This window comes from Halichoerus grypus, chromosome 3, assembly GCF_964656455.1.
Source record: "Halichoerus grypus chromosome 3, mHalGry1.hap1.1, whole genome shotgun sequence".
Lineage (NCBI taxonomy): Eukaryota > Metazoa > Chordata > Mammalia > Carnivora > Phocidae > Halichoerus > Halichoerus grypus.
Genome location: NC_135714.1, coordinates 69,147,447 through 69,169,885, shown reverse-complemented (window position 1 = coordinate 69,169,885; position 22,439 = coordinate 69,147,447). Strand labels below are relative to the sequence as shown.

Here is a 22,439-nt window from a genome sequence, read left to right as displayed (position 1 = left end):
TATTGTTAGAAGAAGAAAGAGGCACCAACAAGGCATAGAGCTCTGAGGACCTCTGAGAGCTTGTGCATACTGTGTCTGGCAGGGGACCTCCCCTCAGCAATACATATATTCAAGAAGAGGCAAAGCAGGAAACCTGCCCTTGGCCAAGTGTCTTTACATAACCAGAATTTGGCTTTGTGTTAGCTTACTTACATGATAGTTTCACAAATTAAAAACAAAAAACAAAACGAAAAAAACCACTTTATTTTACTCACTACATCATAATATTCCTATAATTTCGGAATCCTTTATAGTTTTGGGTAGAGTGTTCTGCCTTAGGTCCTGAAGGCAGTGCCTAATCACCCAGTCCCCTCACCTTTAAGTAGTCAGTGTTTCTGTGTTCTCACTGGTGTCATGGGATAGGGTGGGGTCTCATTTTGCTTAGTTATTTTGGTAAAGACTACTCAGCCAGCCACGTTTGAATCACAGTAGCTGGTTTAAAGCCTTTTGCCTCAGTAGCAACTGACAGGTGTTAAAGGAATGTTTGGCCGCATCACTAGTTATTTCTCAATAATTCAGTATTGTGTTAAGTTGCCCCACCCCAACTGGGAAATTTTTTCTGTTTTCATACCCAGTTACCTCTGTAGTATGTGAGGCTGCCCCAGCATATCAGGGCTAGAATGAATATTTATGTTTGTCATGATTCAGGCTACAGGAGGTTCTAAGTGCAGTAAAGAAGGGCCACTATAGTAGTAAGGTGCCTTATGGGCCAACAGTCTCCAACAGAGGCCCAGAGCTGTTTCTGAAAGTCTTATCCAAAGCCTTCCTATGACAGCCATTTTTGAGGGACGCCTGTCCTCATAGTCCTGAGTCACTTTATTGAGTAACTCTTTTAGTTTCTTACAACAATTTTTGCTTTTAGAGTGTAAGACAGGATGAATTCTAGGGCGCCTTGTCTCGTGGCACCAGAAATTGGTAGCTCTTCTTTCATTCAATCCATTGCCAGCCAGTGGAGCTCCTTAGCCCCTTCTCTATCTACTTATGGTGATATATTTTCCAAGAGATTTATTTTTCTTTCCATGTCACTTGGCCTAAAGTAGAGCTACCCTAGGTCATCATGATAGATCTCCCCTATCAGGAGATCTTATTCCTTTTCATCAGGAAGAAGAGGTCAGGGAATCTATCTGAGACCCTCCTTCCTGGAAGGCACCTGGATTTGTGAAAAATTTCTCCTTTTCCATCTCTGAAATCTTTATAGCAAGAGGAATGCTGACTCCATAAGTCAGACTGAAGGCCCTGTCATATCATGTCTCCCAAGTGGCCCTCAGGGGTTTATGGTGACCCACCTCTATAGACAGCTGGCAGAGTCTTTGACCTGAGGGGGGAAAGTATCATTTAAATACAAGGCACACAGCTATATATAAAGGTATTTTATGATGCTTCACAAAAAAACAAAAGGTAGATTAGATCTAAATCTGTCTTTATGCTAAGAACTAGTACTATGGTCTATTGAGAGGTATTAAAGACTCTTCTTCAGGCGGGTCCAAAAATGGAACAAAATCTTATCAGTGGGGGATAGTTTTGGTAGGGTTCTGTTATAGGGAAAGTGAATGGGAGAAACAGCTTCTGGGTCTTTGTAATCAAATATCTTGTTTGCTTTTTAAAGACTAGCTGTTAGTTGCTTAGACTTGGTTCTGAATCAGGTTTGGGAAGTGAGCTCTCAGTTTGGATTCTGCTGCCTTATCTGGTCAGCAGTAAATATCAGTATATAAATGAATCCTTCATAAGTCTGTGGGGAAATTTTAACTTCTGCACCACTGCAATTACCCATAATTTATATGAGGTTCTGATCATCACCCAAATCAATGAATAGCAAGGTACTCCCACATAGCAAGGTAAGAATTTAGTTATATTTGAGTTATTACACAAAGTTTATCATTTGTTTTTATTCTGCAGCCTCCACCTCAGATTTACGACAAACAGTTGGACGAAAGAGAACACACCATTGAAGAATGGAAAGGTGACTCTACCACTTAAATGTACATTTTGCTTTATTGAAACTCAGAAATTATCTTTGAGGCGTCTCCCTTTAAAACAATTTAGTAACAGATGATTTTATAATCATTTTCCTCACACCATTTTCAAAGCTCTCAAACTTTATATTTTCATACTAATAACAATACTGCACTTACTCAAGAATGTAAGGAATTAATTACTAACACTTTTTAAAATAGTACCGATTGTCAAAGTATTTGTCATGGTGAAGGGCAAGCTTCAATTCAAAATTTCAGAATGACACATTCCATGTTTGTACATAAAATTATCACATAAAACAAACAAAATTATGTCTAAGATGGCCTTAGATATTAAAAAATAAAAGATAGGTAATATATGAATTCATTCACTTCACTTACAGGGCTTGAAAGTTTAAATAGAAAATATATGTATCTAAATGGCTTATTTATCCTTCAAAATAAGAAAATAATGAATAAATACATTAGTTCATTTTTTTCACCAGAACTCTTCCAAGCACATAATACATGGTCAAGATTATACTCAGGGTGAAATAAACCAGAAACTATGAAGAATTTTTAAACTAATATAAATAACTACAGAGTAGAATAAATATGAAAAATTAAATGCAGATCATAACAAACCATTAGGTTAAAATGAGGAAGAACATAAATGGAAGCTCTGAAGGGAAGAAATATTTTAGCTGCTTTGAAGGAGTTAATCACTATAGGTTGGGGGAGCAGGAAAATACCAGTATAGGGACATATGGGGAAAACAAAGGGTAGGAATGAGCAAGAAGTGTTATAAAAATAGCGAAGAGATTTCTCTGGTTAAGGGGTCCTGTTGGAGAAGAGTGGACCAAGTAAACAAAGATGCTAAATGATAGACAGAAGACTTGATTTGATCTAATAAGGACCAGAAGTTACTCTTAAGAGTTTGTGTGTAGGTAGGTATTAGGATATAAATATCATTTGAGGATGAACATGGACTAAATTGGAAACTGGAAAGAGATATACTTGTAAAGACAATGATTATATAAATTGCAACCTGTCACAAAGCAAGAATAAGTAGCACTGATTTTTAGTTAAAAGGGGAAAAATAAAAGAAAGAATATATACATGTTTAACTCTAGCAAAGAAAAAGCCAGAAATGGATGCCAGTTTGGGAATAAATATAATAATTGTTATAATGTTGGGTTTTAGGCAAGTTTAGTTTTACAAATCCAAGATTTGAGTCTAGCAAAAAATGAAGAAAGAGTTGGAAAATTGTTGGGAAGTAATAGTTTATAGTCAGGAGGGTGTGTGCCTCTCTTAGGGAGTGAATATAGAAGAAATCTGGATGCTCAAAACTGAGCCCTTAAAGTTCTTAAAGAGATAAAGTTAGATGGCATCAGAAATCCCCCAAAGAATTCCGAACCAAGTAAAATGTATATTCTTCACACATTTGTTTTGTCAAATGCTTTATTGAGCACTTACTTTTGCCAGGTTTGGTGCTGTTGAAAGAAAATGTAGAAATAGAGGAGTAAAGGAATCCCAATTGATTTGTAGTTTACTCAATTCCATCAAAATGTTATTATTTGTCATTAACTAGTAAATTTTCTCTGCATATTAAGGAGAAATTTGTTTTTTATGACACTGATATTTGTTTCTTACAGAACTTATCTACAAAGAAGTAATGAATTCTGAAGAAAAGACTAAAAACGGTGTTGTAAAAGGACAACCTTCTCCTTCAGGTACTCACTCTCAGTGAATAACTAATAAACCACTACTTGTGTATTTTTTTTTTTTTTGGCCTTGAGGAGGGATTGCAGCCAATAACATTGCTAATAGAGCACATGAACTAATATCACATGATTATTTCTCTCTAGTGATTTTCATTCTATTCCTTTTGATATTTAGTGTGGTATTCATTCTGATTATTCTGATTATGAGGACCAGCACAAGAGTTCTTTCAGAGTTATTTTAAGATAATAGTGAATCTTTAAGAAATGTTAACAAGGGCTGGTTAAAGGGTAACTGCTTCTCATCAAAACACAGCCATCATGCTCTCTGACCACCACGTCAATGTAGAGGTCAGGAATCCCTCCAGCCAAAACCTCTTTCCTCAGTCACTCCAGTGTTGGAACTCTTCCCAAGGTTGGTGTGACAGTAGTTAAAGCATCTGCTAAGATGGGTTCTGATTAAAGTCAGCATGGAAAATCTCTCAGTTTGCCATCTACAGAATCAAACACATATGTGTACATATACTGTACATATTTTGCTGATCCTAGTAATATGCTTTAGGATTACTTAAGATAATTTACTTACACTCATTGCTAATATATTTTTCCTAAGACCTATGTTCTGAATGTAAAGAAAATATATAAAGAGTTTTAGAAAATGTGATGGCTTATCTCTAGCTTTAAACTACACTCAACTCACGCTGGCAAGAATGTAGGCTGCAAATGATTAGTTGTTTAGAGGAAAATGAATTGGTGCCCTACCTTTGATAAACAGTTTTTTCCTCATGCACTTTAAATTGTTTCAGGAAGGGCACCTGGGTGGCTCAGTCGGTTAAGCATCTGCCCTTGGCTTGGGTCATGATCTCAGGGTCCTGAGATCAAGCCCCATATTGGGTTCCCTGCTCAGTGGAGAGCCTGCTTCTCCCTCCCTCTGCCACTCCCCCTGCTTATGCTTGCTCTCCCCCTGCCCTCTGTGTCAAATAAATGAATAAAATATTTAAGGAAGGAAGGAAGGAAGGAAGAAAGGAAGGAAAGAAGAAATTGTAAACAAAAAATAAAAAAAAATTGTTTCAGGAAAAAAGATGTAGGATGAATTAATCAATTCTCCATACTGATACTACTTTTTGAACAACTGGTTTGCACTCAAATCACTATGATGCCCAAACAGATACAATTCAGTTATACCATGTTTTTTCTCATTCTAGTGATGTCCAATTCTATCCCAAGTCTTTCCTTTCCTCAAAGGAAGACTCTGCTCATTCATTTTGGCATCCAGATTGATACAGGTCTGTAGAAGTGGTCCCGAACTTACCTGCATGTTCTGTCTGCTGCTGATTAAGGAACCCAAAGACCAAATCTAACAGCCTCAAGATGCCACCTGCTAAGGCAGAAAGACTCCTTGTTTTAAGAATTTCCATAATGGCCAGAGCATGTTTTTCTATAATCATTAAGAAGTCAAAATACCAGGATCCAGTAAAGGTGACCTAGGAGCTCAGGGTAGGACTAGACCAAATTTTTTGCAGGGCCTCTTCTATTCATCTTTAATTCAAGGTATCATTTATTCATCTTCTTTCCTTTTTTCAAAGATCTTGGGATCATGCCACCCACTTCAGGACATCCCATCTTCTGCTTGTTTCCTCTTCCATTTTCCCCTCAGCCCTAACCAAGTCTCCACAACAGTTCATCTGTGATGACATAAAATCCACAATTTTCTTTTCAATACTTTCACAACACTTCCACAAAAATCTTATTCTCATGATGCATTTTATGCCAACTGTACAGTTCAGGGAAGGCAAAAAGGGACTGAGGATGGTACAAGTGAGATGAATTAATCATTAAAGGGATGGGATGAGTGGTCTGCCATACAAAGAAATGTTTAAATATTTGGTAAGGGAATGCAGTTTGTATATAATCAAGGCATAATTCCTTAATCACTAAAACCATAATTCATATGCAAGAAGAAGGTGAGTACGTGTAGAAGTTACTTTTATCTCATTAATGAGGGAAATGCTAAATGGCAAAGGTAGTTCAATGAAGATATGAGAAATTAGGATTTATGTAGTCTGTGGGAAAAAAGAATACTGAAATAAGATCACCAAATTAAACCAAAACTTGCAAATGTCCTATCTTTGTGGTCATTTTTCTACCAGGCAGAAAAAATGATACTTTATTAGTTTTATACAAGTTTACAGTGTTGTAAAATATCTAGCTCCTAATCAATTATGAATATTAAGTCAAACAAAGTTATGTTCCACAAAACAGTCAGATGACCCTTACATGGGCTTTTTACAAAAGGCTCAGGTGTCATATTAAAAGGTTGCATAGTCATTTTTTTTGCCCTAATCCCACGTGTTGGCCAATATTCTGAATAGTATCTAAAGTTACTCACATATACAACTGTGTGCTCTGAATAGGCAGACCAAAGTCTTGACCAAGTAAACCCTTTAAGTTTGTAAGAAATACATTTAAGGTGAATAAAACCAAAGACTAGTTTATATAGCAGTTTGCTATTTCTGGAGGGGATGGAAAATAAAGCCATTCCACTAAATTATTTAATGATAAATATAACCTAGTCTTAGAGAATTAAAATACTGGGCCAGGGTGTAGGAAATTGCTGCCAATTCAGATTCAATTTATTTAAAATCAAACACATCACTGTTTAGATTCAACCCCTCCCCAGGAGTAAATTTTTCTCTCAATTTTCCCATTTCTACTAATGGCAGCTCTATTTTCTCAGCCTCCCATTCTGAAACCCCTGACTGACCTTTTACTCCATACTTACATTATCATTGACAGTCACTTTCTACATCCTAAAAATTCTGCTTGCTCGATGTCTTACATCTAATTTCTACCAACCCTTCTCATTAACACCACTGTGATTAAAGTTTTCCTGAAGTAATCTTCGTGACTTTAGTCCCTACCTAAATTGATCTTTCAAGACTATAGGTTTAGAAAAGCCACTGATAAGCGCTCTCCAGTGGCTTTGCCTCACATACAGTTTAAGCCTACTAACCTTTTCCTGACATTGATGGCCCTGGTTTTTCCACCTTTCACATTATACCTATTGCAGGGTCCTATGTTACCACTATTTTACTTGATTGGACCCCCGCCTTTTAGAATGCTGCCTGTTCTAAATTGTTCTCTTATTAAATAATACCATTTCCCTGAATATTTTTCATATCTGTCCTAGAAGACTTTTTGTATCTTCTCAAAGAATAAGATATTTCCTTCTTATGGGTCCTTCTAGTCCCTATATTTAATTTATTTTTTACTTCATTTTTTTATTATGTTATGTTAATCACCATACATTACATCATTAGTTTTTGATGTGGTGATCCATGATCCATTGTTTGCGTATAACACCCAGTGCTCCATGCAGAATGTGCCCTCTTTAATACCCATCACCAGGCTAACCCATCCCCCCAACCCCCTCCCCTCTAGAACCCTCAGTTTGTTTCTCAGAGTCCATATATTTTAAATAGTGTTTTATAACATCTTATTGATTATAAATTCAATACAGAAGAAAGACTGTATGTATACATCCTTGTGCACCATGCAGTGCCTAAGTGTTGTGCCTTGCATACAATAGTAGCTTGATAATTAATTTGAAAATTGCTGCTCAGGTCCTCCCTTATCATGTTCCCTGGTGCTATTCCAAAGATGGAATTCAAGACAGGATCATAGCTTTAATACAGTATGCAATTCAGTATGTTCTTATGCCAGGAAATATTTATTCACCCTATTAATTGCCATAAAGAGGCATGAGCCAAGTATCGAGTATATGCATTGCTGTTATTGGTTTGGCATTTGCTCATGCTTCAGATAAAGGTTTGCTTTCAGATGGTTATTTGGTTATTTATTTATTCTGGAAAATGCATATTCCTAAATTTTTCATGGGCTTCTTTATTGTGTTAATGATTACCATGCCACTGAATATATGCCACGGAGGCCCTACGTACATGTGAGAAGGCCGAGCCATTTTTTTTAACCATTTAACTACCTGTAACAGTCATGAATTATCTACCTTGTCCACATGCCCTAAACTATAGTCGACTGGCTTAACCAATTTATAGTTAAAATGATGTGGATTCGATCTTCCACTACATGATTTTAAAGGAGAATATTCATGGCTTAATTTTGAGAAATCATATGTATACTATATATTACGTGATATAATTATGTATGATGTGTTTGTATGCATCATGTAGAAGCATAAGACAGCCCTGTGCCGGGGCTGACTACTAGCTCATGAGAGCCACTTGTCTATATCTCTCCCAACTATGAGTTTACTGACCTTGTGTTAGTAGCTTGGAATCCACCAGGCAGGATTTAAGATGTGGAAATTAGCTGACTCTACAAATCAGGGAAATTTTTTCTCCCTGGAAAGCCAATTGTTGAATTTTTATGGGCATACCACTGTGTGTGTGTGTGTGCGTGTGTGTGTGCGTGTGCGTGTGCATGTGATATGTATATATGCCCTAGACTGTGCTGGAAAAAAAGTAATTACTAAGAGAACTTGACAAGTCAGCTTTTTGCATTCTCCATTGTATTCACCTTTTTTCATTACTGTTTGCATATCATATTTTATTTTATAAAGTGCTGGGATGAAGTAATATTACAACATAACCTCCCTTACTATTAAGTCATGGCAATGCTGGGAACCTGACAGCAAGAGAATAAGTTAATGCAGTTTCTTAGTGACAAAATTATTCTAATACTCAAACTCATGTTTTATTGATACCTTTAAAATATGAATAGGAAGTTAAATGTGTATTTGCAGAACAATATATAGGCTTGAAATTTATCGATAGAATTGTTTTATATCAATAAGAAATAAATCTAACCTTCAGATATGTTTCTAAATAAATAATTGTACTCCCTTCTGCTATCTGATTTCACTTGCATAGTGATTTATTTTCAAGAATAGCATGGCTGCTTGCTTTCTGAATTGATTTGTAAAGACTGCTAAGCGAAAAGCAGTCCAAGTATAGAGATTAATTTTCTTCTAAAGCATTTGTTATAAAATATTAAAGCTAAAACAAATACAGGAGGTCATCTAATCCAAAATTTCTCAGTGTGTTCACCACCCCCATTCCACCCAAGAAGTAAGCCTCCCATAAGTAACAATGACTCACCAAAATAAAGATGCTTAGCATCAGGATAGAGATTTTTCTCTAAATGACAGATAAAATTTCCCAGGTGAGTTTAATATACAACATCCCCCACCACTACCACCACTCACCATATTCCACACACTTATGGCAGTGTGTCATTCCAAATTAGAGTCACTGATCTAGTCCATTAGTTACTATTTTTTATTTAAAAATCTCAGCCCCAAACAAGTTGAGACTCAAGATGATGCATAAAAAGAAGGGAATATATCTCAGTGATTTTTTTATTCTAGTATTTCTTCTAATTCTCTGTGTCTACTTTTTGTATGTGGATGGGTCAGGAAAATAATTTCCTTTTAAAAAGGAGAACATTTTGGGATGCCTGGGTGGCTCAGTCGGTTAAGCATCTACCTTCGGCTCAGGTCCTGATTCTGGGTACTGGGATCAAGTCCATAATCAGGCTTCTTTCTCAGCGGGGAGCCTGCTTCTCCCTCTGCCTGCCACTCCCCCTGCTTGTGCTCTTTCCTTCTCTCTCTCTCTGGCAAATAAAATCTTTTTTAAAAAAGCAGAACATTTTCTCTGAAATAATGAATACCTTTTGGCTACATACGTATAGTTTTAGAAATTTTCATTAGCATAACTTCTTTTCATGAAAGCTATTTTTTTTTTTTTTTTGGTCACATAGAGTTGAAAGTAGCTACTGTTCCTCATTTGCAACCCTATTACTATTTTCAGTTACTTTTAATAGCATTTTTAGCGACAAAAATTTTAATGCTTTATTGATGGCAAACTTTAAAAAATGCATTTCTCTACTGGTTTCTCTGAAAAAAATATAGAAGAAAGGGAAATTTATCACACTGCCAGGGTATCCTGGGTAGGTGGACATTATAATCAAATTCAAGTCAGTTCAATTCAATTTAAGGGATTTTCACAAACTGTTTGGCAGTAAATTAACAATTTGAAGCCAAGGCCCATGTCTTGACTCTTCTATTTGTGTTTGGTTTTATGGTTTACAAAGTTTATTTATTACCCACATAAAAAGAGACCTGAAAGGATCATCCAATAAAGCCAGAAGTGGCTGCAGTCAAGAGGGTATTTATTATAGTGCAATAGAAGTCATACAGAAGCAAAGTATTTTGTTTAATAGTGAGGGACTGGTTGATGTTTAACAACCATCTTTTTTTTAAAGGACTGATTAATGGCATTTACTAATTTCTGTGGTGTAATTATTCTTACTGTGACCAATTTCAATTTCTTACTGTGACCACTGCTGTGGACATCAGTGAAGGCAGAGTTGGAAAGAGATGCTGATGCTAATACTTCATGAAAAAGTGCTGTGATGGAACAATCACGTTTACTGTCTAGCAGGGTGCTAGAGCTGAAACGTGATTGTTCCATCACAGCACTATTCAGAGAGGACCCACTCTCATACAACATGCAGATGTAATAGGAATTTATAAGCGAAACAATAGAAGAAAGGACCTCTCTTAATGAATTTGTGCTATAAAAATTAGGAACAATAGTCTTTGAAACCATAGAAATACAGTTGATAAAGATTCTGAACTTTGAATAACTGAATACTAACTATAATTTGCATTCAGCATTGATACAATAAAGGGCAGGGCCATTCCATTATAGAAGATAGCCAGCTGACAAACAAAGGGAGAAGAAAGACACCTATAACAAAATGATTTCCCTTAGCCAAAAAGAGGTTAACACTTTCACTAGTTTCATAGAAGGGAGAAATTTGCTTTCCCTCACAAAACCTATCTGGAGGAGTACAAACAAAAGAGACTCCATGCTTTGTTAAATTGGGTACTTATCCTGTGCTGAACAGTAGAGATTGAGAAAGATAGGAGAAATGAAGAAGTATGATGAAAGAAGTAAAAAGAAGCAAGGGAAACAAACATGAGGTAATCATGTAGCAAAACTATGTGTAATAGTGAGAGGATTTATATGGAATAACACCTAGAATGTTTCACAGATATGTTGACAATATGCCGCTTATTAAAATAGGTGCAGTGGGAGTGGTTGTATTTTATAAGGATAATCTGCACTATGATCCCTTCTATATGAAGAGTTTATTAAACACTACTTTCAGTTTTGCTGCCTTCATTCAGTATAATTTATAGATGTATATTTGTTTTTCTGGGGAAATTTCCTCAATGTTCTTTGTGTCATTTCTCTGGCTGCCATTTTGTAGGTTTCTGTTTATTTGTAAAAATCAAATTTCATTCTTAAAAGGGAGCCTTATCTCAGCTAGGTTCTATCTCACCCTTATTTGAGTCAATACTCAACTTTTAACTGTGACAATCAGAACATGTCTACATAACCAGCTTCAGCCAGAAAAAGAGAAAAACCCTAGCTCAAGAGAAGACCAGGACTATTATGTAGAGATACTTTTAAATACTTATGTATTTATTAAGATTTGTATTATGCCAAACTTTATTTTAAAACTTTCAAACTGGTTATTTTGTCACAATTTAAATAAACCATGCTAATAAAAATCTTCCTTGTTAACGTGGGCAGTTGGATTAATTATAACACTCATCAGATGTATATGTCATCATTTGACCCATTTGGTCTCTGATCCATTGACACTGAGATTTCCTATTTATTCAATCAGTTGTATTTCTATATACTAGCAATGAACAAAAAACAATTCCATTTACAATAACATCAAAAAGAATGAAATACAAACAAATTTAACAAAAGAAGTGCAAACTTTCTACTCTGAAAACCACAAAACATTGTTGAAAGAAATTAAAGACCTAAATAATGAAAAGACATTCCATTCATTCACTGATTAGATTTAATATTGTTATGATGACAATACTCTCCAAATTGATCTACAGATTAAACACAATACCAAGCACAGTCACAGCTGCCTTTTTCTTTGCGGAAATCGACAGTCTGTTCTTAAAATTCTCATGGAAATACAGGGGATACAGAATAGCCAAAACAATCGTGAAAAAAAACCCCACAAAGTTGGAGGATTCACACTTCCTGATTTCAAAATTTACCACAAAGCTGCAATGCTCACAACAGTGTGGTATTCACTTGTACATATAGATCAATGAAATAAAATTGAGAGTGCAGAAATAAACCCTTATGTTTATGGTCTATTGATTTGTAGCAAGGATTTCAAGACAACTCCATGGGCAAAGAATTGTCTTTTCAGTGAACGGTGCTAGGACAGTTAGATATCCACATGCAAAAGAATGAAGGTGGACTCCTACTTCATATAGTACATAAAAATGGATTCAAAATGGATTATAGACTTAAGTGTAAAAGCTAAAATTTTAAAACACTTATAGGAAAACGTAGGAGTAAATTTTCATAATCTTGGCTTAGGAAATGGTTTCTTAGATATGACACTAAAATCACAGTGGCAAAGGGAAAAAATAGGTAAATTCAACTTCAACAAAATTAAAAATACATGTGCTTCAAAAGACAACATCAAGAAAGTGAAAAGACAATCCATAGGATAGGAGGAAAACATTTGCAAATCTTATATAGTAAGAGACTTTTATCTTGAATACATAAAGAACTCTTACAATTCAATAATAAAAAGAAAATAACACAATTAAAAATGGACACAGGATCTGGATTGACATTTTCCAAAGAAGATATGGCCAACAAGCACATGAAAATGGGCAACAAGCACATGAAAATACACCCAACACCATTAGCCATTAGGCAAATACAAATCAAACCACAATGGAATAGCATTTGACATACACTAGGATGGCTACAATAAAAAAGATAATGAGGAGAACTGGAGAGGATAAGAGAAAATTGGAGCCCTCATACAGTGCTGGTAGGAATGTAAACTGGTGTAGCCACTTTGAAAAACAGTTTGTTAATTCCTCAAATGTTAAATATAGAACTACTCTATGATCTGTCAACTCCACTCTTTAGGTATTTACCCAAGTGAAATAAAAACTTGTACATGAAAGTTCAAAACAACATTATTCATAATAGCCAAAAATAGGAACAGCCTAAATGTCTATCAAATGCCCATCAACTAATAAATAGGTAAACAAAAGTGATATACCTATCTAATGGAATATTATTCAGTAGTAAAAAGGAATAAAGTATTGCTACAGGCTACAGTATGAATGAACCTTGAAAACATTATGCTATGTGAAAGAAGCCAGTCACAAAAGATCATGTATGATTCCATTTATATAATATGTCCAGAAGAGGCAGCTTCATAGAACAGAAAGTGGGTTAGTCATTGCCTGTGGCTGATGAGTAAGTAAAAAATAGAATACTGTTGGGGTGATGAAAATATCACAAAATTGATTGTGATGATGGTTGCACAACTTTGTGAATATCCTAAAAACGATTGAATTATACAAATTAAATTTGTGAATTACATCTCAATAAAGCTGTTACAAAAAGGTATATAGGCAATATTTCATATTTTAGGTCTAAATCTAAATGATGGTATCATAGTTTTAAAGTCATGCAGAAAAAGGGATATGTCATCCAGCAGATGAAGGGATATATGAACAAAGCCATCTCACTCTGTTAGCCCACAATTGTTTGAGCCTTTATTAGAGTTCTGTGTCTAGTTTTAATCTCCACCCTTTAATAAGGATGTGGAAAATTGAAGATTCTGAGCAGTCAATCATAGTGATGCTAAATTATTATTGACCAAAGTTTATGAAAACACATAAGGATGTTGGTATTGGTATAATTTAATCCAAATTGTGGTGGGGAGGACAGAGCTGCCAGGCACTTGGGCTATGTAAGGAAGTCAAAGGTTGTCTGCTAGTATATGAAGTTTACTAGTATATGTCAGGAGAAGAAATGAACTAGCTCTGCACACATACATTGTACATACATACAATTAAGTAAAGTTGGAATAAATTGAAGCCAGAGAACTTTACATTACACATTATTCTGATAATGAGACTATTTACAGGAAGATGATAACAAAAAGCTTTAAAAGTCTGGAGACAGGGGTGCCTGGGTGGCTCAGTTGTTAAGCATCTGTCTTCGGCTCGGGTCATGATCCCGGAGTCCTGGGATCGAGTCCTGCATCGGGCTCCCTGCTCTGCGGGAAGCCTGCTTCTCCTTCTCCCACTCCCCCTGCTTGTGTTCCCTCTCTCGCTGTGTCTCTCTCTGTCAAATAAATAAACAAATAAAATCTTTAAAAAAAAAAGTCTAGAGACATTTAAGATTAGGAGATATTCATACTTTTAAGTGTTTAAAGGACATGAAAAATGCATAAGCTTTTTTTGTGTATAAAAATAACAGCATACAAAAGCATATATATTAAATGATCACAATTAGAAAAACTTCATAGCAAAAACACTAGCGAGAAATATACCCAAAGTTTAACAGTTATTATTTATTTGAGGATCAGTGCCTATTATCTTTTCTCGGTATTCTTTCACATTCTCCATAATTCACATAAATATGTTTATAATCAACAAATAAAATTTTAAAATACTTATGAAATACATATGATCTTTCTTAGCTTATGTGTATGGGTCCTCTCCACATATTGTCACATTTTAATCACGTTTTTTCCATAGAGAAGAGATGTCTACCCCACGAACAAAGAGATTATTTTAACCTTTCCACTTCATAGATCTTTAATTTTTTTCTTTAAATTTGAGTAGAGTTGACACACAATGTTACATTAGTTTCAGGTGTACAAGAGTCCACTTCTCTGTACTTTATACTGTGTTCACCACAGTGTTGTTGCCCTTATGTCACCTTACATTATTACAGTATTATTGAGTATATTCCCTATGCTGTGCCTTTTATTCTTGTGACTTACTCATTTCATAACTAGAAGCCTGTATCTCCCACTCTCCTTTACTCATTTTGCTCATCCTCCCACCCTTCTGCCCTCTGGCAAGCATCAGTTTGTTCTCTGTGTTTATAGGTCTGATTTTGCTTTTTGTTTGTTTGTTTATGTTCTTTTTTTTTTTTTAGATTCCACATATGAGTGAAATCATATGGTATTTTTCTTTCTCAGTCTGCCTTATTTCACTTAGCATAATACCCTCTAGGGGTGCCTGGGTGGCTCAGTCATTAAGCGTCTGCCTTTGGCTCGGGTCATGATCCCGGGGTCCTGGGATCGGGCTCCCTGCTCGGCAGGAAGCCTGCTTCTCCCTCTCCCACTCCCCCTGCTTGTGTTCCCTCTCTCGCTGTGTCTCTCTCTGTCACATAAATAAATAAAATCTTTAAAAAAAAAATAACACCCTCTAAGTCCACCCATATTATTGCAAATGGCACAATCTCATCCTTTTTAATGGCTGTGTAATATTCCATTTAATATATTTTATATATATAAATACCATATCTTCCATACCATACCATATTTATATATATAATATATATACCTACTATATATTATATATGCTATATATAATTTATATAAATACCTCATACTTCCATACCATACCATATATATATAATATATATATATTATATATATAAATACTACTGTAAATAATATTGTAATAAACATAGGGGTGCATATATCTTTTCAAATTAGTGTTGTTTCCTTTGGGTAAATACCCAGTAATGGAATCATTGGATTATATGGTATTTCTATTTTTAATTTTTTGAGAAAACTCCATACTGTTTTCCACAGTGGCTGTACCAATGTACATTCCCATCAACAGTATGTGAGGGTTCATTTTTCTCCACAATCTCATCAACACTTGTTCCTTCTTTTTTTTTTTATGCTGGCCAATCTGACAAGTGTCAGGTCATATGTCTTTGTGGTTTTTATTTGCATTTCCCTGATGATGTGTGATGTGGAGCATCTTTTCATGGGTCTGTTGGCCATCTGTATGTCTTCTTTGGAAAAATGTCTATTCAGGTCCTCTGCCCATATTTTTAATCAGATTGTTTGTTTTTTTGGGTGTTGAGTCATACAAATTCTTCATAGATTTTTTTCTGATTTATTAGATATTTGTGATAACACTACTGTAACTTATTTTGGATTTGTTATTTTTCACCAGATGTAGCTTGCACACTATATTTGCTCAAATGAGATAACATTTTAATGAAAATTCTTCATCTCTGATTTTATTAGATGATTTATACTACAAATATTTTTTAATAGCAAACTATTTCACAAAGCATGCATTTTACCACCTACATTGCTTAAGTATAAAGAATATATAAAGAGAAAAAGTAAATTGTTTCCAGGGTGTTATGGTTAGTTATATTTTACAGTGCCTCTGACTTATCTGTCCTTTGTAGTTCTCAAAGATATTATAACTCAGCAAGTGTTAATGAGTGATTACCATAAGCAAGTTTCTTCTCAGAGTTTCAAAATCTTTATATTCCCACAGAGCAGATAAATATTTTTTTCAAATTAATTTAATAATTCAGAATTTTTGTTTGTAGATTGGCAGGTAAGCAAGCCTGCTAAAAATTAACACGCAATCAAAAAGTGTGCTCTAGCGTGGAGCCTACTTTAAAAAAAAGTGCTCTGGCTTCTTCTATTATTATTATTATTTGGTATTTGGTCTGTGGTAACTTTCACTGAAAGTCCTACTTAGCTTTTCTGTATGGATTTTAAGTTCGATATCACATTAATGACTATAATAATATTTACTTAACATGCGTTCATTTCTCAAGAGCTGTAGTCTCCAAGTAATTCTGATTTCTGCTCAGCCCTTATTTTTGGAATAGGACCCTTACATGTGTTTTAAAAAGCCCCGCATTAAAAACATCCAGGTTCAGATCATTACATTAAAAGTTCTTGCTCATCTTCCTACTCTATAGGACTGTGGTCTTCAACCTTTGACTACACAGTGTCTAAGAGCTTTTAAAAAATGCAAATGCCTTGGCCTCACACAGGCCAATTATATGACAATATTGGAAGTGGGAAGGGTGACTGGGGTTTTTAGTGGCGTATTTTTGTTTGTTTGCTTTTGTTTTCTTTTAAGAACCTTACAGGTGGTTTCCAAGGTAGAATAACTTGTGACTAGGGACTCTGCGTTGTTATGTTTCGATTTTCACCATCTAACATAGTGCCCTGGAGTAGTTGTTCTAAGAAGGCTTGTTGAATGAACGATGGACTAAACATCGCCTCCTGTATTTGCCCATGCCCGCATCCTGAGCGACATGAAGTTGAGTCGAGTTCCAGATTTAGTCATGTTGGTCTTCATTTTCTTAGCACAGGTGCAGCAGTGAACAGCAGCGAGAGTCTCCCTCCATCTTCGTCCGTCAATGACATCTCCTCCATGTCCACTGACCAGACCCTGGCATCCGACACTGACAGCAGCCTGGAAGCCTCAGCAGGACCCCTGGGTTGTTGCAGGTGACTAGCCGCCTGCCTGCGAAACCCAGCGTTCTTCAGGAGATGATGTGATGGAACACACACACACACACACACACACACACGCAGACACGAACGCACACACACATACGCAGACATGCAACTCTAAGAAAATGGCAAGGGAGAGAATCCGAGCCTAAAATTGAAACCAATCTTTCAGCCTGCTTCTTCTCCAGAGTTCTGTATTGCAGCTAAGCTAAATGTATATTTAACTTCTAGTTGCTCTTGCTTTGGTCTTCCTCCAACGATGCTTACTACAGAAAGCAACTCAAACACAATTAGAAAAGCCTTTTCCATAAAGTGTAATTTTAATGGCTTCAAAACCAGCAACCTGTAACTGCCCTTTCAAATGGCATGACAAGGTGTGCAGTGGCCCCATCCAGCATGTGTGTGTCTCTATCTTGCATCTACCTGCTCCTTTTGGCCTAGTCAGATGGATGTAGATACAGATCCGCATGTGTCTGTATTCATACAGCACTACTTACTTAGAGACGCTACTGTCAGTGTCCTCAGGGCTCTACCAAGACATCATGCACTGGGGTACCACATGGTCCATTTCATGTGATCTATTACTCTGACATAAACCCATCTGTAATATATTGCCAGTATATAAGCTATTTAGTTTGTTAATTGATTAAGCTGTATGTCTTATAAGAAAACATGTAAAGGGGGAAAAAAGGGGGGGGAGTGAGCTCTCTCAGACCCTTGAAGATGTAGCTTCCAAATTTGAACTGATTAAATGGCACCTGTATACCGATTTGTAGAAAGAACATATGTGATGCTTATGTACAGTGTGGGGCGGGAGGGGGTGACAGTTTCCAGGTACTAAATGGTTTGGCCTTTAGAAGGAAGATGGGAGGAAAAGCTGACGGTCTTTTCTTTGACAGCAAGCAGGTAGGAGAGACTCGAGTGTAGCACTGCAGTGCGGAGGAAGACCCCAAGGAGATTATTACCCAGATACTAGGAGACACCGACATCCATATTTTAGAGAGTAAACCCCATTTGTCATTTACAAATTATGTGTCACAACTGGAAAGGGCGTGGCACGTGGTGAGGCAGGGTTCCCGCGTCCATAGCGGATGGTAAAAATCCCTCCCTGGAACAGAGTGGAATTGCCTCCGGATGATGTCCTTAACAGGAAGTGAGCCTACATAGACTATTTTCAGATTGTGGGTTGTGTTTTCCGTAAGTGTGCCACTTCCCAGGTTTATACCCTGCACGGTTTTAAGAAATAATTACTTTCTTCTTCTGGAATAAAAAAATATATATATTAATTTCTTAAAAACAAACAAACCCAAAACACGGGGTGATCCTCAGGTCAGCATTGGAAAACATTTCCACAGACATAACTGTTCCTCAGGGGTTTCCCTGACTCCTTACTATGGCTGATGTTTCATGTTTATTCATTTTCATAAATTCAAACAATTCCAGAAGGGCTGATATCTGAGTTTTGAACTGCAGTTGATGTGACAGCAATAACTCTCTCCATAAGTTACTGCTGCTAAATAGCTTTAGCAATATGAGTTTGTCTTAAAAGCCATGAAGCATTTTGTGTCAGTGTTTAGCAAAATCACCTGAATTTAGCTCAAGTCAAATGAAAGTGCTCTCTTGAGCACTCGAGAAGGCACTGTGAAACATCTTGGTTATATACAGGGCACTCCCAGGGTGACTTCTCAGCAATAACAGGGACCAGGTGGAGGCTTCCCTTCTGATTCACTTTGGTGAAGTGCCCATCACAGCCATTTGCACTCTGACCGTTTTGGTGCTTGCCTATGTGGTGGTACTTCACCGGAAGAAGAAGTGAAACGCATGAAATGGATGGTTGATGAGTGCGATATGACTGGCAAATGGAATCCCTTCAAAAATAGAGCAAACAAGAATGCCGTGCTCTGACAACTGCCTTAAATACAACAATAGGGAAGCTTTGTCTCTTTCAAGCAATAGAGCCAACCCCCACCATCACCATGTGTGCAATGCTGCCATTTATGAGACTGCTTCACAGAGGTCATTTGTTTAAAATGGGGAGAAAACAACACAGTAGCCTGTGCAGCTTGTCCCCTGGAATGAAGTGGCCCAGCTTCTTTCTCTTGCTGCCATTTTTTGGGTTACTATCGCAGACGACCTGATTTTTAAAATACCTCCGCATTCACATGGGCTCTCTCAGTTCTCTTTCTGTCACACTTCCCGCCCCCCACTTTAAAAAAAAACCTCTCTGTACCCCTTATCTGTATTTTTCTCTTGCTGTACCTGTGTCCTTTCTATGCCTTTCTTGCACGTGCGCTTAAGTGCAGGGAACAGGCAGCTGTTTGAAAGAAAGTCGCGAGGGTAATTTCATCAGCCACAAAATGACATCAAAAGCCAGGAGGAAGTCTCCAGCCAGCATCTTAGAAATGCTTGACAGTTAGACTGTCTTCCATGTGTGTAGAAGCGGTGATTTCTTTTCCCTCAGATTAAACCAAGCAAGAACCAGGCAATGCTCGCCTACTATTACTACCTTCCCCAAACTCTGCTAGTCTGATCTCTCCTGTTGAATGGCTCTGGGGAGCTGGTTACCTTTAGCCAGATCCCCCTTATGGACAAGAAAAAATGGAATAAATCCCTCAGATTGAAATCTCATGTACAAATAAAGCAAAGAGTTTGGCTTCTTGCCTGCTTATAGGATGAATTTTACTAGGTTATCAAAGCCAATAGGTAATAAGACAACAAAGAGGATCATCATTTCAAAAGCTCACCAGCCCTTCACCATCTTGGGTCCACTTTATTATAATATCTTCAGGAGGTGATTCTGTTATTATCAAATTCTTAGAATGTATTAGGTTCTGCAGTGAGTCTTTTCTTGAAAAGACAAGTATTTCCTATATAGTCACCTGTTAATTCCAAAGGACTTTCTTGCTTTTCAGACTTGGAAGTGTCAAGTCACCTGGAACTATATTCCTGGAAGAAGGAAGGTCCTGCCTGTGGTTGGGATTCGTTTAGGAATGTGAGGTTGGCAGTCTGAGAGGCCTAACCTTTGCTCACTTCTATAGGGCTGATGGTTTCGCAGTGATCCTTAATGAAATGTTTTGTAGTATTTTGTAGGAGAGATGGCTCTGTGCCCACATGCAGGAGGAATTAAACTGTTGGGAGAGCTTGACAAAACCACCACCACTTTGACATATTGATTTATTTTTCGGTCAGTGTGTTCATTTTTAAAAAGAGATACATTGGCCTTACAACCAAATTTCTTCTTGTGGAATAAGAACCCCTAACAATCTTGCACATCTTCAAGAATCTGATGACTGAGCTTTGTAGGAATGTATACTTGAGGTGGACCCGGTCCTGGCCAATTCCCTCCAAGTGGAGCAAGCTGTTTAATTGAAGACCGAGGCAATAGTTTTTGTTCAATCTGCTACCATGATCAGAAAATATTACTTAAGGATACTGATAGCAGCTGACTGGTAAATCATAAAATAGGCCCTGACAAAGGGAATAAGTGGAATAGATGAGATGAGAATCCATCAATCCTTTTATGACCTGCCAGGGGAAAATTAGCAAAACTGACTTTTAAATTTCAAATAGTCATTGCAAAATCTAAATTCTACAAAGCCTACTTCTATTTAATTTTCTTAACGTATGACAATCGAAATCTTAAAAACGTTATGCTCCTGTAAAGAGCATGTTGTCACCCAGCTTTGTTGAAAAATTGATCTTCTATAGCTCAGAGAAAGGAATAATACTGTCCCAGCAATCTTTGATCCCGATCACTTTGGGTCTTAAGAGGGACCCCACTCCCCACCCACAAGCTCCCCCCCAACATTTTAATTGTGAGTCCTACATTTTCTACAGATGAAATTAAACCAAGCAGGGATACTCCTTTCTGTAAAAACAACAAACAAGTTACAATGTAAATAATTATATTAGTCATTTTCCATGTGACTAAAATATAAGATTTTGTTATTTGTTTTGGCAGAACTTAGACAGTTCTTTCTTTGTCTGAAATGGTTCACTCTGACCCATTTCCTTGGTCAGTCAAGCTGAAATGGAAGGCCTCTGTTTGTATGTGCACTCCTGTGTATCTAACTTTTGATTATGTGGGACCAATGGCCAGTATATTCTAATGAAAACAAATCTCCCAACCCTTGTCTAGCGTTAAACTGTTCACCTTGCCATGTTTATCTTGCAACAAGACCTAACTTGCACATGCCTGTTATTCTGCATGATTGGACTCAAAAGACTATTACCAATGATAAGAATTGTCCTGTGTCAGTGTTTATAAAATGGACTTAAAGCACACCCACGTTCATATACACCTCACCCTTATAGTTCTAGGTCAACCCTGGAAGGCAAAACCATGCATGTCCAGTTTCTTTGCAAGGTCTTAGTGGTGAGAACTGAAAGTCAGCCTGATGGATCAAATGCAATCTCAGTGATGTTTAATAAGGATTTGAAATTATTTAAATCATATCTGTGTTCCTTCTCACTCTCTTTTTTCATTTCTGTTTTCTCCCTTTATTTTCAAAATGTCGGTGGAAGAAGAGGGTGAGTGGGGGAGACCTTTGGCTTTTTTGGACTCTTTGTAGGTGGATGCTGACTCAATACATTGTGATTTCTGTTTCTTACGAATTATTAAAAACCAGAGCAAATCTGCTTCCCTTAACATAAAACCAAATCCAAATCCAGACTTTGTTGGAGTTTGCCTGTTGACAATGGTTATTGTGCTGCTTGTTGTCTTGGGTTTCATGTCCTGATAGGAGCTCTGAAGCATCTCACATGATTTCATGGTGTGCTCTGATTATGCCAGGGAATAAATAAGAAATGAGGAATGACCTACCTTCTCACTATGGGTAAAGACTGTGTGGTATGTATGTGGCCATAAGGCTGTGTTTTCATTTGGGACCGGTTTCACCTAAAAATGACCTTCATTTCTCTCTGCAGATATTAGTTGTGTATCTGCAATTTGGTAAGTTTCTTTTAAGGTATAAAATCAATGAAGGGAAGGAAATCATTTTCTGTGAGGATTAGATGAGTAGAACAGGGTTAAATATCCTTAGGTTAATTTATCAGTATTTTTTTTTCTTATATTACCTTATTTTATTATTATGTTCAGTTAGCCAACATATAGTACATCATTAGTTTTTGATGTCGTGTTCAACGATTCATTAGTTTCGTATAACCCAGTGCTCATCACAACCTGTGCCCTCCTTAATATCAGAATTCCTAATCAGTTTAATTATCACTCAAGAGAGAAGGTAAGCAGGTTTTTTGTCCATATGGTAGGCAACCTTAATATCTTGAACTCCCTGGTGAATTAAAAAAA

At 36.7% G+C, this 22,439-nt stretch overlaps 1 protein-coding gene across 13 annotated transcripts in view; it reads left to right on the top strand.

Moving 5' to 3' along the window:
- The window catches only part of MAPK10 (mitogen-activated protein kinase 10), a 318,671-nt gene extending 296,711 nt beyond the window's left edge, over window positions 1–21,960 (top strand). For 12 of the 13 annotated variants that reach the window (XM_078068890.1, XM_078068894.1, XM_078068897.1 and 9 more), the window contains 3 exons: window positions 1,936–1,999; window positions 3,647–3,724; window positions 16,987–21,960. In XM_078068890.1, the coding sequence (XP_077925016.1) occupies window positions 1,936–1,999; window positions 3,647–3,724; window positions 16,987–17,129 (285 nt within the window). In that variant the 3' untranslated portion in view covers window positions 17,130–21,960. Of the gene's footprint in view, window positions 1–1,935; window positions 2,000–3,646; window positions 3,725–16,981 lie in introns of all 13 variants that reach the window. The other variant, XM_078068901.1, reaches the window with a different exon arrangement.
- The last annotated feature ends 479 nt before the right edge of the window (window positions 21,961–22,439 follow it).